General features: G+C 46.5%; 1 protein-coding gene across 1 annotated transcript in view; it reads right to left on the bottom strand.

Moving 5' to 3' along the window:
• Window positions 1–1,714: 1,714 nt before the first annotated feature.
• LOC135052827 (vomeronasal type-2 receptor 116-like) overlaps window positions 1,715–14,247 on the bottom strand; it is a 49,919-nt gene continuing 37,386 nt past the window's right edge. The window contains exon 5 of the mRNA XM_063957448.1: window positions 1,715–2,622. Within this exon, the coding sequence (XP_063813518.1) occupies window positions 1,715–2,622 (908 nt within the window). The remainder of the gene's footprint in view (window positions 2,623–14,247) is intronic.

The raw sequence follows: 14,247 nt of genomic DNA, 5'->3' as shown, positions 1-14,247 counted from the left end.
AATATACCTGCCCTCAAACACTATCCCAGTGTTCTTGTCACAGTATGTATATATATATATATATATATATATATATATAAAACTATATATCACTACTGTGTATATCTTATTCTGTATGATTTGAGTTTGCCTGTGAATAAACAATGAGATGATAAGATCTGTGAATACCATGTTTGAACTCCTTTTGGAATCATGATTTCATAACTCATATGTATGAGAACTGCATATATGTATCAGCTGGATAGTATCTAAGTCATACATAATATATTTGCAGATATATATGATAAACATATATTATAAAATATACATAAAGAGTCCACTTTTCAATAATTGGCACTCAAGACACTACTATAAAAAAATAAGATAATATAAGATTCCTCAACAAGTATCCCCTGCCTCACCCCACCTCACGTCACAGCTCTACGCTAGCATGCAAAGAGGGGCTATCTTTGATATAAATAGGCACTACTACTCCCAGTACTTTGGAGAGGGGAGAGGCAGGCACTTAATCATGTTATGTATAAAGGGAGATCCAGGGCACCACTCAGTATGTCTCTGTTGTTCCTGCTGGAGGGATGTGTTGAAGAAGGTTACATTTGTGAACCAAAATGTTGACTCTATGTATTAAAGTGGTGATGTGAGTAATAAAACTCTGAAATATTGCTTGTGAAAAAAACTGCAACCAGCAATAGATCCTCTTAGTGTACCCTGTCTCCGCTTTATATAATTTGTGGACCCCAGGAAATAAATATATCTGGAATTAATGGATAAGAAGAGGGCGCCCATAGTGCAAATCAATTTTTTTATTTAAAAACAGTTCTTGTAAAACACCACAATACAAAATGCACCTTCTGACCAAGAATCTCACCACTGTGGGCTGGACACCACAAGATGTAAAACAGAAAGCCACGGCAATAAAGTAATACTTCACTAGGGAAAGAGTCAGGACCATAGACTGTATCTACTGGTCACCATAGGGTCCATCTGGACACTGCTCACTACCAGCATGACAATAATCTGGGCACACACAACATTGGATAGGCCAAAATCTTATGTGTTCCATGTAATCACTTTGTCAGTATAACGAGGCTGCAATCTCTCTTGTGGTGTTTTAAAAGAACTTTTTTTAAGTGAATTAAAAAATTCACTTGCAATATGGGTGCTCTCTATTCCCACACACAGACATATATATATATATATATATATATATATATATATATATATATATATGTTGAAATTCAGCCCGGCACTCTGTTTGTAATGTAAGATCTGCCCCGGTGCCTCCAGTAACGGAATCAATAGTAAATTAAAGAAGGCTGCGGCACTCGAGGTCTTGTCAAAAAGTTAGTTATAATTGAAACATCAAAGTCAATACATCGACGTTTCGGGGATTTTAACCCCTTTTTCAAGACACGCTTCTACACATCTTGAAAAAGGGGTTAAAATCCGCGAAACGTCGATGTATTGACTTTGGTGTTTCAATTATAACTAACTTTTTGACAAGACCGCGAGTGCCGCAGCCTTCTTTAATTTACTATATATATATATATATATATAAATATTTTTTTTTTCCTTTGTAAATGTCACTAAATCCAGAACTTTCTATACGTATTTACATAAACCAATTTCGAATGAAAATATTGTTAATGAAGCAAAATTTAAGGAAAACAACAGGTTTTGAATCGTATAATGGTAATGTACAGTATCTGATGGTTTATATAGTATTTTTCCCCAGTATTGTTTTTCTGGAGTTAAATTCAGGTTTTCTAAGCAAAATATACAGTTTTGGGAAAAATATACAGCCCAGAACACCAGCACATGAGGTCAGTATGGCGAATATCTCCACAGCCACCATGTATTTCCCTTTGGTGCTCAGATAGGCTGGGATCATTGCAATCCAGACACTGCAGAATACCAGCATGCTGAAGGTGATGTACTTGGCCTCATTAAAGCTGTCTGGTAATGTCCTCACCATGAAAGCCAGAGCAAAGTTCACAGATGCCAGGATCCCTATGTAACCCAACATAGAGTATAACCCAAGCACTGACCCCTCATTACACTGAATGATGATCATTCCCTTATAGGAGTGATGGTCATACTCCTGGTATGGAGAAGAAACAGTCAGCCAGATACCACAGATCAGAACTTGGAGAGAGGAAAACACAATGACCACATGTTTAGATACTTTGAGTGTGACCCACTTCCTCCAGGAGCTTCCGGGTTTGGTGGCTTTGAAAGCCATGAAGACAGTGACAGTCTTGGCCAGTACAGAAGAGACAGCTGTGGAGAAGAAGATCCCAAATGATGTCTGTCTGAGTCTGCATGTTATATCCACCGGCTGGCCAAGGAACAAGAACACACTGAGGAAGCTCAGCAACATGGAGATCAGGAGAATGAAGCTTACAGCCCGGTTATTGGCTTTCACAATTGGGGTGTTCCAGTAATAAATAAAGTTCCCTAATATAAATAATGTTATGGCAGAGAATGATGAAGCTGTTACTGCAGATATTTGCACCACAATGTCCTTTTCATAGGACAGAAAGTCATATATTTTGGGTACACATCTCACTCTTCTCTCATCCGGCCACTCTTCATCAGGACATCTATGGCAGATCTCACTATCTAATGTAATATAAAACCATACATATAATCTCGGTGGGTCAGTTCTTTTGTTCGTTATAAACAATCAAACTGTATGTATATTCAATATAAATCTGCAAAAAAAATTAATGTGTTTTGTCAGCAAAGGGAGCATTGGACATTTGTTCTTCTGAAATGTTTTCATGGGGTATGTACCCAAATGGGGTGTATCAGAGTATTTTTTTCTTTATTGTAATACTTCTGTCTCTCAATAAAAAGTGGTAATTAACTGAAACAAAGTACTGCAATATAATATTTAGTGAATTTGGAATGTGGTATTTTATACTTTAATGTGAGAACATCAATATAGTTTTGTGCTATTTGTATTGTGTGTTTATTCTATGGTACAGTTTGTCTTCTATACTTATATGTTACTATGACAATTGTAAAATCTTTACTCTTATATGATGATTTATCTTATGTATATACTGTAACACATTCCTACCTGTTGTATTAGATATTTCTCCCTCAGAACATGGGACACAGTCATAGCAGCAGACATGGAATCCCCCATTAAAAGCTTTTCTGTATCCAGGAGGACATCTGTCATTGCACCGAGATGTTGGGATCTTGTACATGTATTAAAATATAAAATATGATTCAGGTTTTTTATAAATCATTTAATTTAATTATTGTTTCTTTTTATTTGCAAAACCGTTTACTATTTTTTAAAATTTCTCTTAGGGATATAATATACTGATATGACCTCATCCTCCAGTGATAACATGGACCATATCTTCTGTCCCTCAAGTCTGTTTCCTCTTTGGCATTCTAAAATTCACTTTCTCCTTTTCTCCCCACATTAACGCTTTATATTAATACTGACGCCAGATTAGGGGTATAAAATATACCTTTTTATTAAAGCATTTCATCCTTCCTGTTTATTTGATTCTCCAGCCCTGCACAATATATATTTCTCTGGTCACCCTCCAGCTGTTTTTCCCTTCACTTTAGAGTGTAAGCTCCTCCTTCTTGTTCTTCCTTAGTACACCGCCTTTCACCAGCACTCCATGGCCTTGTCTCCTTCCTACTGCCACTCTGATTCTTGTAGCTTGCCCACATGCTGGGTACAGGATCACTGCACTGCCCTGACTCCCACCTTTGCCTCCAGCTATCTTCAATGAGTTGTCATACAGTATGTAAGCCCCAATTGTCACTTCCAGTCTGGTGTAAGCTTCTTTTTTGACACTTATGTTATGGCGTTCCTTTGTGTATTTTATGTAAAACCTACTGTAATGCCCTGTTAATGACAAATGTTTTGTATGTATACTCTGTACAGCGGTGTATACATTTTGCGGCACCTAATAAATAAAAGGTAATAATAATACTGTGGGATTACACACATGAGAAATTGCACCTATTGAAATATACAGTAAATAGACTAAATTCTGTAAATCCTAGAACTGGCTTTGTTGGTGTTACATTGTACACAGCAGATCATTCATAATACTTTTTACAATTTATTTATTTTCTAATCATTCCTAACATATTCCAGCATTCATTGTTCTGTGTATAATCCACATCCCTCCTGCACACCCGCTCTGACCACTTACTGCATATCAAGGAAAGATGCTTCCCCTGGTCACACACTCCACAATGTGATCACTCTGCAACTTATTTCTAATATATAATAATTTATGGTCAGATATCACTCTGACTCTTATTATAGGATTTACTATCAGACATGTAACAGTTTCCAAGTACTTCTAGAAGATGGTTTACATATAAGACTGATTACAGCAGTACATGTCCTTATTATTTATATTATTCTTATTTATGTATGTAATTTACAGATGCTGAGGTAAGTAGATGAGGGTGCACAATCCCACACATCTATACCAGCTGCAGGGGTTGCAATGTTATCAGGGGGCTCTGGTTCCCTGCACCTGGCTGTTACAATCAGGGCCGGCGCTACCACTAGGCAGCTTTAGGCAGCTGCCTATGGGCGGCGACCACTGGAGGGTGGCACTCAATGAAACAGAGAACGCTTTCTTTATTACCCTGCCTCGCCTCAGCTCAGCCAAGCTCCTGCTCTACTTTAAGAGACGAGGAGCAGCCAGGGATGTTGTATGCACCCAATTGTCTCGGTGCGGGTGCTGACAATTGTTCGTGAGTGAGTCAGTGAATCCCTCCCTCTCTCCCCCCCTCCGCGATTGTACTCCCGAATGTTACCTCCCCCCCTGCAAGATTATGCTCCCCACCGCATTATTACCAGCCCCCACTCCCGAGATTGTGTACCCAAACATTACCCGCTACCTCCCCACCGCCTGCATCTTGTTACCATCCAGGGCTGCCAGGGCCAGGCTGAGGAGGGTCAAGACCTCCCCTTTGCACTCAAAACACGGCAGCATTAGGACCCGGGACATCCTCCATGACCATGCGCCCTCCCGCCCCCCGGCTGTTGCTGCTGTGTGGCTGAGCCTGACATCGAGCGGAGCTGAGCTGCCCTGAGCCACTGAACAGCGGTCACACCAGCTGCAGCTACTGTGTCACACTTTTCCAGTTATCTGGCTGGACACATAGCACCTGCGGATGACATCTGCCTCCCGGGCTCCTCACAGCCAGCTGCGCAGTGCGAGGTGGCACTAGGTGAGCACTACTGGGTGCATTGTTTGTGTGTGGGTGACATTGTGGGTTACATTGGGTGAATGCTGTGTATGGGTGCCAGTGAATGACTGCTGTGTGTGGGTGCCAGTGAATGACTGCTGTGTGTGGGTGCCAGTGAATGACTGCTGTGTGTGGGTGCCAGTGAATGACTGCTGTGTGTGGGTGCCAGTGAATGACTGCTGTGTGTGGGTGACATTGGGTGAATGCTGTGTGTGGATTACTGCTGTGTGTGGGTGTCAGTGAATGACTGCTGTGTGTGGGTGCCAGTGAATGACTGCTGTGTGTGGGATACATTGGGTGAATGCTGTGTGTGGATTACTGCTGTGTGTGGGTGCCAGTGAATGACTGCTGTGTGTGGGTGCCAGTGAATGACTGCTGTGTGTGGGTGACATTGGGTGAATGCTGTGTGTGGATTACTGCTGTGTGTGGGTGTCAGTGAATGACTGCTGTGTGTGGGTGCCAGTGAATGACTGCTGTGTGTGGGTGCCAGTGAATGACTGCTGTGTGTGGGTTACATTGGGTGAATGCTGTGTGTGGGTGCCAGTGAATGACTGCTGTGTGTGGGTGACATTGGGTGAATGCTGTGTGTGGATGACTGCTGTGTGTGAATGTGTGTGACAGGGGGTGACTCCTGTGTGAGTGACTGTGCTAAGTTTAAATTTCCACCATATCTGCCGTGGTGCTCCTGATTTGAGATTTCTATGTCCCTGCTTGGGGAAGGAGCTGCATTGGATGATAAATCGCATTGGGGAGAGGGGCTAGGGGTTAAAGAAAAGAAAGCTAGTTAGAGGTGTGGGGATGAGTGAAGGAATCAGGTGGGGCAAGGAAGCAGGCAGGGAGTGAAACAAGCAATGAGAGGTGAGGGAATGAGGGGGGGCAGGGGTAGAGAGGGAAGAAGGAGACAAATGGGTAGCAGGCAAAATGCGAGGTGTAAGTAAAGGTGAGAGACACAGGCATTCAGACACCAAGGAGAGCAAATGTTTTTTGGGATTTTTTTTTTGGGGGGGGGTGGGGGGGGGTGTTAGGCTGAAGTTTTGCCTAGGGTGCCGAGATACCTTGCTCCAGCCATGGTTACAATCACATAAGATCAGGCTACTGCTGACAGGGTCAGGGCTATGCTGTGTGTCAGCGTCTGCTCCAGCCTTTAGTTTCCCAGCCCTCAGCTACTGCCTGTGGATGTGAGTTACTGATAAGCAGTAACTGGAGTATGTCCCTCTCACACACACGCTGCAGCAGCAGCCCTGGCAGGGAGTGGGAGGAAGATGGAGGCTGGGGCTCTTCACTAGCTTTGCATGGATTTGTTATAGGGTCTGGTTGTTCTGCAGTGCAAGGAATGCTGAGTGATGCCACTGAGGTCAGGAATGCTGAGTGATGACACTGAGGCCAGGAATGCTGAGTGATGACACTGAGGCCAGGAATGCTGAGTGATGACACTGAGGCCAGGAATGCTGAGTGATGACACTGAGGTCAGGAATGCTGAGTGATGACACTGAGGCCAGGAATGCTGAGTGATGACACTGAGGTCAGGAATGCTGAGTGATGACACTGAGGTCAGGAATGCTGAGTGATGACACTGAGGTCAGGAATGCTGAGTGATGACACTGAGGCCGGGAATGCTGAGTGATGACACTGAGGTCAGGAATGCTGAGTGATGACACTGAGGTCAGGAATGCTGAGTGATGACACTGAGGCCAGGAATGCTGAGTGATGACACTGAGGTCAGGAATGCTGAGTGATGACACTGAGGTCAGGAATGCTGAGTGATGACACTGAGGTCAGGAATGCTGAGTGATGACACTGAGGCCAGGAATGCTGAGTGATGACACTGAGGCCGGGAATGCTGAGTGATGACACTGAGGCCGGGAATGCTGAGTGATGACACTGAGGTCAGGAATGCTGAGTGATGACACTGAGGCCGGGAATGCTGAGTGATGACACTGAGGCCAGGAATGCGAGTGATGATACTGAGGCCAGGAATGCTGAGTGATGACACTGAGGCCAGGAATGCTGAGTTATGACACTGAGGACAGGAATGCTGAGTGATGACACTGAGGTCAGGAATGCTGAGTGATGACACTGAGGCCGGGAATGCTGAGTGATGACACTGAGGCCAGGAATGCTGAGTGATGAAACTGAGGTCAGGAATGCTGAGTGATGACACTGAGGTCAGGAATGCTGAGTGATGACACTGAGGCCAGGAATGCTGAGTGATGACACTGAGGTCAGGAATGCTGAGTGATGACACTGAGGTCAGGATTGCTGAGTGATGACACTGAGGTCAGGAATGCTGAGTGATGACACTGAGGTCAGGAATGCTGAGTGATGACACTGAGGTCAGGAATGCTGAGTGATGACACTGAGGCCAGGAATGCTGAGTGATGACACTGAGGCCAGGAATACTGAGTGATGACACTGAGGTCAGGAATGCTGAGTGATGACACTGAGGCCAGGAATGCTGAGTGATGACACTGAGGCCAGGAATACTGAGTGATTACACTGAGGTCAGGAATACTGAGTGATTACACTGAGGTCAGGAATGCTGAGTGATGACACTGAGGTCAGGCTCAGGCTCCCTCTCTGGGCTGTCACATGCCAGGTGTCTGTGAGATAGGGGAGCATAGCCACTATGGTATTACCCTCAGTATTCTCCCATAATATACTGTATGTGAGCAAACACCTAATGCTGGCATCCTTCCTCAGTGATAAACTCCCACAGATCCCACAGGAGGGATCCAGTTATGATCCCGTCTATCGGGATACCAGCTGTCAGAATACTGACGCTGGAAACACGACACAGGGGTTAATTCAGGTTGCATCGCTGTCACGATGGGACCATAATTCGCCCTCCATGGTGCCAATGCGCAGGCGCAGGTTCCATCCTACATATGCGCACCCACCAGATGCGATAGGTTTGCAATAGGTGCGATTTCCTCTACCTGATTTACAGGCATACAGTAGGTGTTCGCGGGGCATGTGCGGGGTGGCAACGAACCATTGTGGGGGCAGTGTGGGGAAACCAGAGGTGGGTCAGCTGCATTTTCAGGGTTGCGGCATGACATCACATGCAGCCGCTCTGATGTAAAAAATGTTGGCTGCCCTCCTGCATATACATCCCTAATTTCTGCATGAGCAATGAAATCGCAATTGTTTTCCAATTGCATCGCCAGGCCCACCAATTATCATGCCGGGAGGCCTTGCCCTGCGATGGGCAGCCCCCAGAATGCCACAGAAGGAATTGCAGACCCTGTTTTTTTGCAAAATCTCCAATCTCTACTGAATAACCCCCACTATTAGGAATGCTGACACCAGCATCCCGATTAGGTGCACCATCCCAGCACCGGAATCCCATCAGCCAGGATGCCAAATGGCAAGCTAGCGGGATGATGCAGGGAGGGGGGAAGTTAGATTAAGGCTGCTGGGGGAGGGTTAGGTTTAGGCTGTGTACCTGGAGGGTTAGGTTTAGGCTCTGGGGAGGGAGGGTTAGGGGGCCGGGGGGAAAGGTAAGGTAGGTATATATACTCTGTATATAGATGATCAAGCTGCTGCTGCAGGGACAGGAAGGTGGGAGAGGAGCACTGGAGCCCCCAGGAGGACACATCAGTTCAGCTGCTGCTGCCTGGTTGCGCACCTCATAGCACCCTGCACATCATACTCAGTATAGATCTACCCCAGGCTGCCTGCACCAGTGTCTGTGCTGTGAGTTACCCCCAGCAGACACGGACATAGCACCCTGCACATCATACTCAGTATAGATCTACCCCAGGCTGCCTGCACCAGTGTCTGTGCTGTGAGTTACCCCCCAGCAGACACGGACATAGCACCCTGCACATCATACTCAGTATAGATCTACCCCAGGCTGCCTGCACCAGTGTCTGTGCTGTGAGTTACCCCCCAGCAGACACGGACATGGCACCCTGCACATCATACTCAGTATAGATCTACCCCAGGCTGCCTGCACCAGTGTCTGTGCTGTGAGTTACCCCCCCAGCAGACACGGACATGGCACCACTGCACTGAAGCTGGATGTGCTGAAGTTCACAAAGCTGTGTTCCACTACAAGGTATGATCCCAGCCCCGGCTGCCTTACCCTGTGCACTGCAGCGTACACCTGCGTTGTGGCGAGCTGCATTACATCACTTACCCATGTAGCTGTACACTGTATATAGTAGAGATGAGCGCCTGAAATTTTTCGGGTTTTGTGTTTTGGTTTTGGGTTCGGTTCCGCGGCCGTGTTTTGGGTTCGAACGCGTTTTGGCAAAACCTCACCGAATTATTTTTGTCGGATTCGGGTGTGTTTTGGATTCGGGTGTTTTTTTCCAAAAACACTAAAAAACAGCTTAAATCATAGAATTTGGGGGTCATTTTGATCCCAAAGTATTATTAACCTCAAAAACCATAATTTACACTCATTTTCAGTCTATTCTGAATACCTCACACCTCACAATATTATTTTTAGTCCTAAAATTTGCACCGAGGTCGCTGTGTGAGTAAGATAAGCGACCCTAGTGGCCGACACAAACACCGGGCCCATCTAGGAGTGGCACTGCAGTGTCACGCAGGATGTCCCTTCCAAAAAACCCTCCCCAAACAGCACATGACGCAAAGAAAAAAAGAGGCGCAATGAGGTAGCTGTGTGAGTAAGATTAGCGACCCTAGTGGCCGACACAAACACCAGGCCCATCTAGGAGTGGCACTGCAGTGTCACGCAGGATGGCCCTTCCAAAAAAACCCCCCCAAACAGCACATGACGCAAAGAAAAAAAGAGGCGCAATGAGGTAGCTGTGTGAGTAAGATTAGCGACCCTAGTGGCCGACACAAACACCGGGCCCATCTAGGAGTGGCACTGCAGTGTCACGCAGGATGGCCCTTCCAAAAAACCCTCCCCAAACAGCACATGACGCAAAGAAAAAAAGAGGCGCAATGAGGTAGCTGACTGTGTGAGTAAGATTAGCGACCCTAGTGGCCGACACAAACACCGGGCCCATCTAGGAGTGGCACTGCAGTGTCACGCAGGATGTCCCTTCCAAAAAACCCTCCCCAAACAGCACATGACGCAAAGAAAAAAAGAGGCGCAATGAGGTAGCTGTGTGAGTAAGATTAGCGACCCTAGTGGCCGACACAAACACCGGGCCCATCTAGGAGTGGCACTGCAGTGTCACGCAGGATGTCCCTTCCAAAAAACCCTCCCCAATCAGCACATGATGCAAAGAAAAAGAAAAGAAAAAAGAGGTGCAAGATGGAATTATCCTTGGGCCCTCCCACCCACCCTTATGTTGTATAAACAAAACAGGACATGCACACTTTAACCAACCCATCATTTCAGTGACAGGGTCTGCCACACGACTGTGACTGATATGACGGGTTGGTTTGGACCCCCCCCAAAAAAGAAGCAATTAATCTCTCCTTGCACAAACTGGCTCTACAGAGGCAAGATGTCCACCTCATCTTCACCCTCCGATATATCACCGTGTACATCCCCCTCCTCACAGATTATCAATTCGTCCCCACTGGAATCCACCATCTCAGCTCCCTGTGTACTTTGTGGAGGCAATTGCTGCTGGTCAATGTCTCCGCGGAGGAATTGATTATAATTCATTTTAATGAACATCATCTTCTCCACATTTTCTGGATGTAACCTCGTACGCCGATTGCTGACAAGGTGAGCGGCGGCACTAAACACTCTTTCGGAGTACACACTTGTGGGAGGGCAACTTAGGTAGAATAAAGCCAGTTTGTGCAAGGGCCTCCAAATTGCCTCTTTTTCCTGCCAGTATAAGTACGGACTGTGTGACGTGCCTACTTGGATGCGGTCACTCATATAATCCTCCACCATTCTATCAATGTTGAGAGAATCATATGCAGTGACAGTAGACGACATGTCCGTAATCGTTGTCAGGTCCTTCAGTCCGGACCAGATGTCAGCATCAGCAGTCGCTCCAGACTGCCCTGCATCACCGCCAGCGGGTGGGCTCGGAATTCTGAGCCTTTTCCTCGCACCCCCAGTTGCGGGAGAATGTGAAGGAGGAGATGTTGACAGGTCGCGTTCCGCTTGACTTGACAATTTTGTCACCAGCAGGTCTTTCAACCCCAGCAGACCTGTGTCTGCCGGAAAGAGAGATCCAAGGTAGGCTTTAAATCTAGGATCGAGCACGGTGGCCAAAATGTAGTGCTCTGATTTCAACAGATTGACCACCCGTGAATCCTTGTTAAGCGAATTAAGGGCTGCATCCACAAGTCCCACATGCCTAGCGGAATCGCTCCGTGTTAGCTCCTTCTTCAATGCCTCCAGCTTCTTCTGCAAAAGCCTGATGAGGGGAATGACCTGACTCAGGCTGGCAGTGTCTGAACTGACTTCACGTGTGGCAAGTTCAAAGGGCATCAGAACCTTGCACAACGTTGAAATCATTCTCCACTGCACTTGAGACAGGTGCATTCCATCTCCTATATCGTGCTCAATTGTATAGGCTTGAATGGCCTTTTGCTGCTCCTCCAACCTCTGAAGCATATAGAGGGTTGAATTCCACCTCGTTACCACTTCTTGCTTCAGATGATGGCAGGGCAGGTTCAGTAGTTTTTGGTGGTGCTCCAGTCTTCTGTACGTGGTGCCTGTACGCCGAAAGTGTCCCGCAATTTTTCTGGCCACCGACAGCATCTCTTGCACGCCCCTGTCGTTTTTTAAAAAATTCTGCACCACCAAATTCAAGGTATGTGCAAAACATGGGACGTGCTGGAATTTGCCCATATTTAATGCACACACAATATTGCTGGCGTTGTCCGATGCCACAAATCCACAGGAGAGTCCAATTGGGGTAAGCCATTCCGCGATGATCTTCCTCAGTTGCCGTAAGAGGTTTTCAGCTGTGTGCGTATTCTGGAAAGCGGTGATACAAAGCGTAGCCTGCCTAGGAAAGAGTTGGCGTTTGCGAGATGCTGCTACTGGTGCCGCCGCTGCTGTTCTTGCGGCGGGAGTCCATACATCTACCCAGTGGGCTGTCACAGTCATATAGTCCTGACCCTGCCCTGCTCCACTTGTCCACATGTCCGTGGTTAAGTGGACATTGGGTACAACTGCATTTTTTAGGACACTGGTGAGTCTTTTTCTGACGTCCGTGTACATTCTCGGTATCGCCTGCCTAGAGAAGTGGAACCTAGATGGTATTTGGTAACGGGGGCACACTGCCTCAATAAATTGTCTAGTTCCCTGTGAACTAACGGCGGATACCGGACGCACGTCTAACACCAACATAGTTGTCAAGGACTCAGTTATCCGCTTTGCAGTAGGATGACTGCTGTGATATTTCATCTTCCTCGCAAAGGACTGTTGAACAGTCAATTGCTTACTGGAAGTAGTACAAGTGGGCTTACGACTTCCCCTCTGGGATGACCATCGACTCCCAGCGGCAACAACAGCAGCGCCAGCAGCAGTAGGCGTTACACGCAAGGATGCATCGGAGGAATCCCAGGCAGGAGAGGACTCGTCAGACTTGCCAGTGACATGGCCTGCAGGACTATTGGCATTCCTGGGGAAGGAGGAAATTGACACTGAGGGAGTTGGTGGGGTGGTTTGCGTGAGCTTGGTTACAAGAGGAAGGGATTTACTGGTCAGTGGACTGCTTCCGCTGTCACCCAAAGTTTTTGAACTTGTCACTGACTTATTATGAATGCGCTGCAGGTGACGTATAAGGGAGGATGTTCCGAGGTGGTTAACGTCCTTACCCCTACTTATTACAGCTTGACAAAGGGAACACACGGCTTGACACCTGTTGTCCGCATTTCTGGTGAAATACCTCCACACCGAAGAGCTGATTTTTTTGGTATTTTCACCTGGCATGTCAACGGCCATATTCCTCCCACGGACAACAGGTGTCTCCCCGGGTGCCTGACTTAAACAAACCACCTCACCATCAGAATCCTTCTGGCCAATTTCCTCCCCAGCGCCAGCAACACCCATATCCTCCTCATCCTGGTGTACTTCAACACTGACATCTTCAATCTGACTATCAGGAACTGGACTGCGGGTGCTCCTTCCAGCACTTGCAGGGGGCATGCAAATAGTGGAAGGCGCATGCTCTTCACGTCCAGTGTTGGGAAGGTCAGGCATCGCAACCGACACAATTGGACTCTCCTTGTGGATTTGGGATTTCAAAGAACGCACAGTTCTTTGCGGTGCTTTTGCCAGCTTGAGTCTTTTCAGTTTTCTAGCGAGAGGCTGAGTGCTTCCATCCTCATGTGAAGCTGAACCACTAGCCATGAACATAGGCCAGGGCCTCAGCCGTTCCTTGCCACTCCGTGTGGTAAATGGCATATTGGCAAGTTTACGCTTCTCCTCCGACAATTTTATTTTAGGTTTTGGAGTCCTTTTTTTTCTGATATTTGGTGTTTTGGATTTGACATGCTCTGTACTATGACATTGGGCATCGGCCTTGGCAGACGACGTTGCTGGCATTTCATCGTCTCGGCCATGACTAGTGGCAGCAGCTTCAGCACGAGGTGGAAGTGGATCTTGATCTTTCCCTAATTTTGGAACCTCAACTTTTTTGTTCTCCATATTTTATAGGCAGAACTAAAAGGCACCTCAGGTAAACAATGGAGATGGATGGATTGGATACTAGTATACAATTATGGACGGACTGCCACGGTTAGGTGGTATAAAAAAACCACGGTTAGGTGGTATATATTGTAATACAATTATGGATGGACGGACTGCCTGCCGAGTGCCGACACAGAGGTAGCCACAGCCGTGAACTACCGCACTGTACACTGGTTGATAAAGAGATAGTAGTATACTCGTAACAACTAGTATGACTGACTATGACGGTATAAAGAATGAAAAAAAAACCACGGTTAGGTGGTATATATTGTAATACAATTATGGATGGACGGACTGCCTGCCGAGTTCCGACACAGAGGTAGCCACAGCCGTGAACTACCGCACTGTACACTGGTTGATAAAGAGATAGTAGTATACTCGTAACAACTAGTATGACTGACTATGACGGT

This window comes from Pseudophryne corroboree, chromosome 1 (genome assembly GCF_028390025.1).
Source record: "Pseudophryne corroboree isolate aPseCor3 chromosome 1, aPseCor3.hap2, whole genome shotgun sequence".
NCBI classification, from domain to species: Eukaryota; Metazoa; Chordata; class Amphibia; order Anura; family Myobatrachidae; genus Pseudophryne; species Pseudophryne corroboree.
This window is presented reverse-complemented; position numbering and strand designations above follow the sequence as displayed.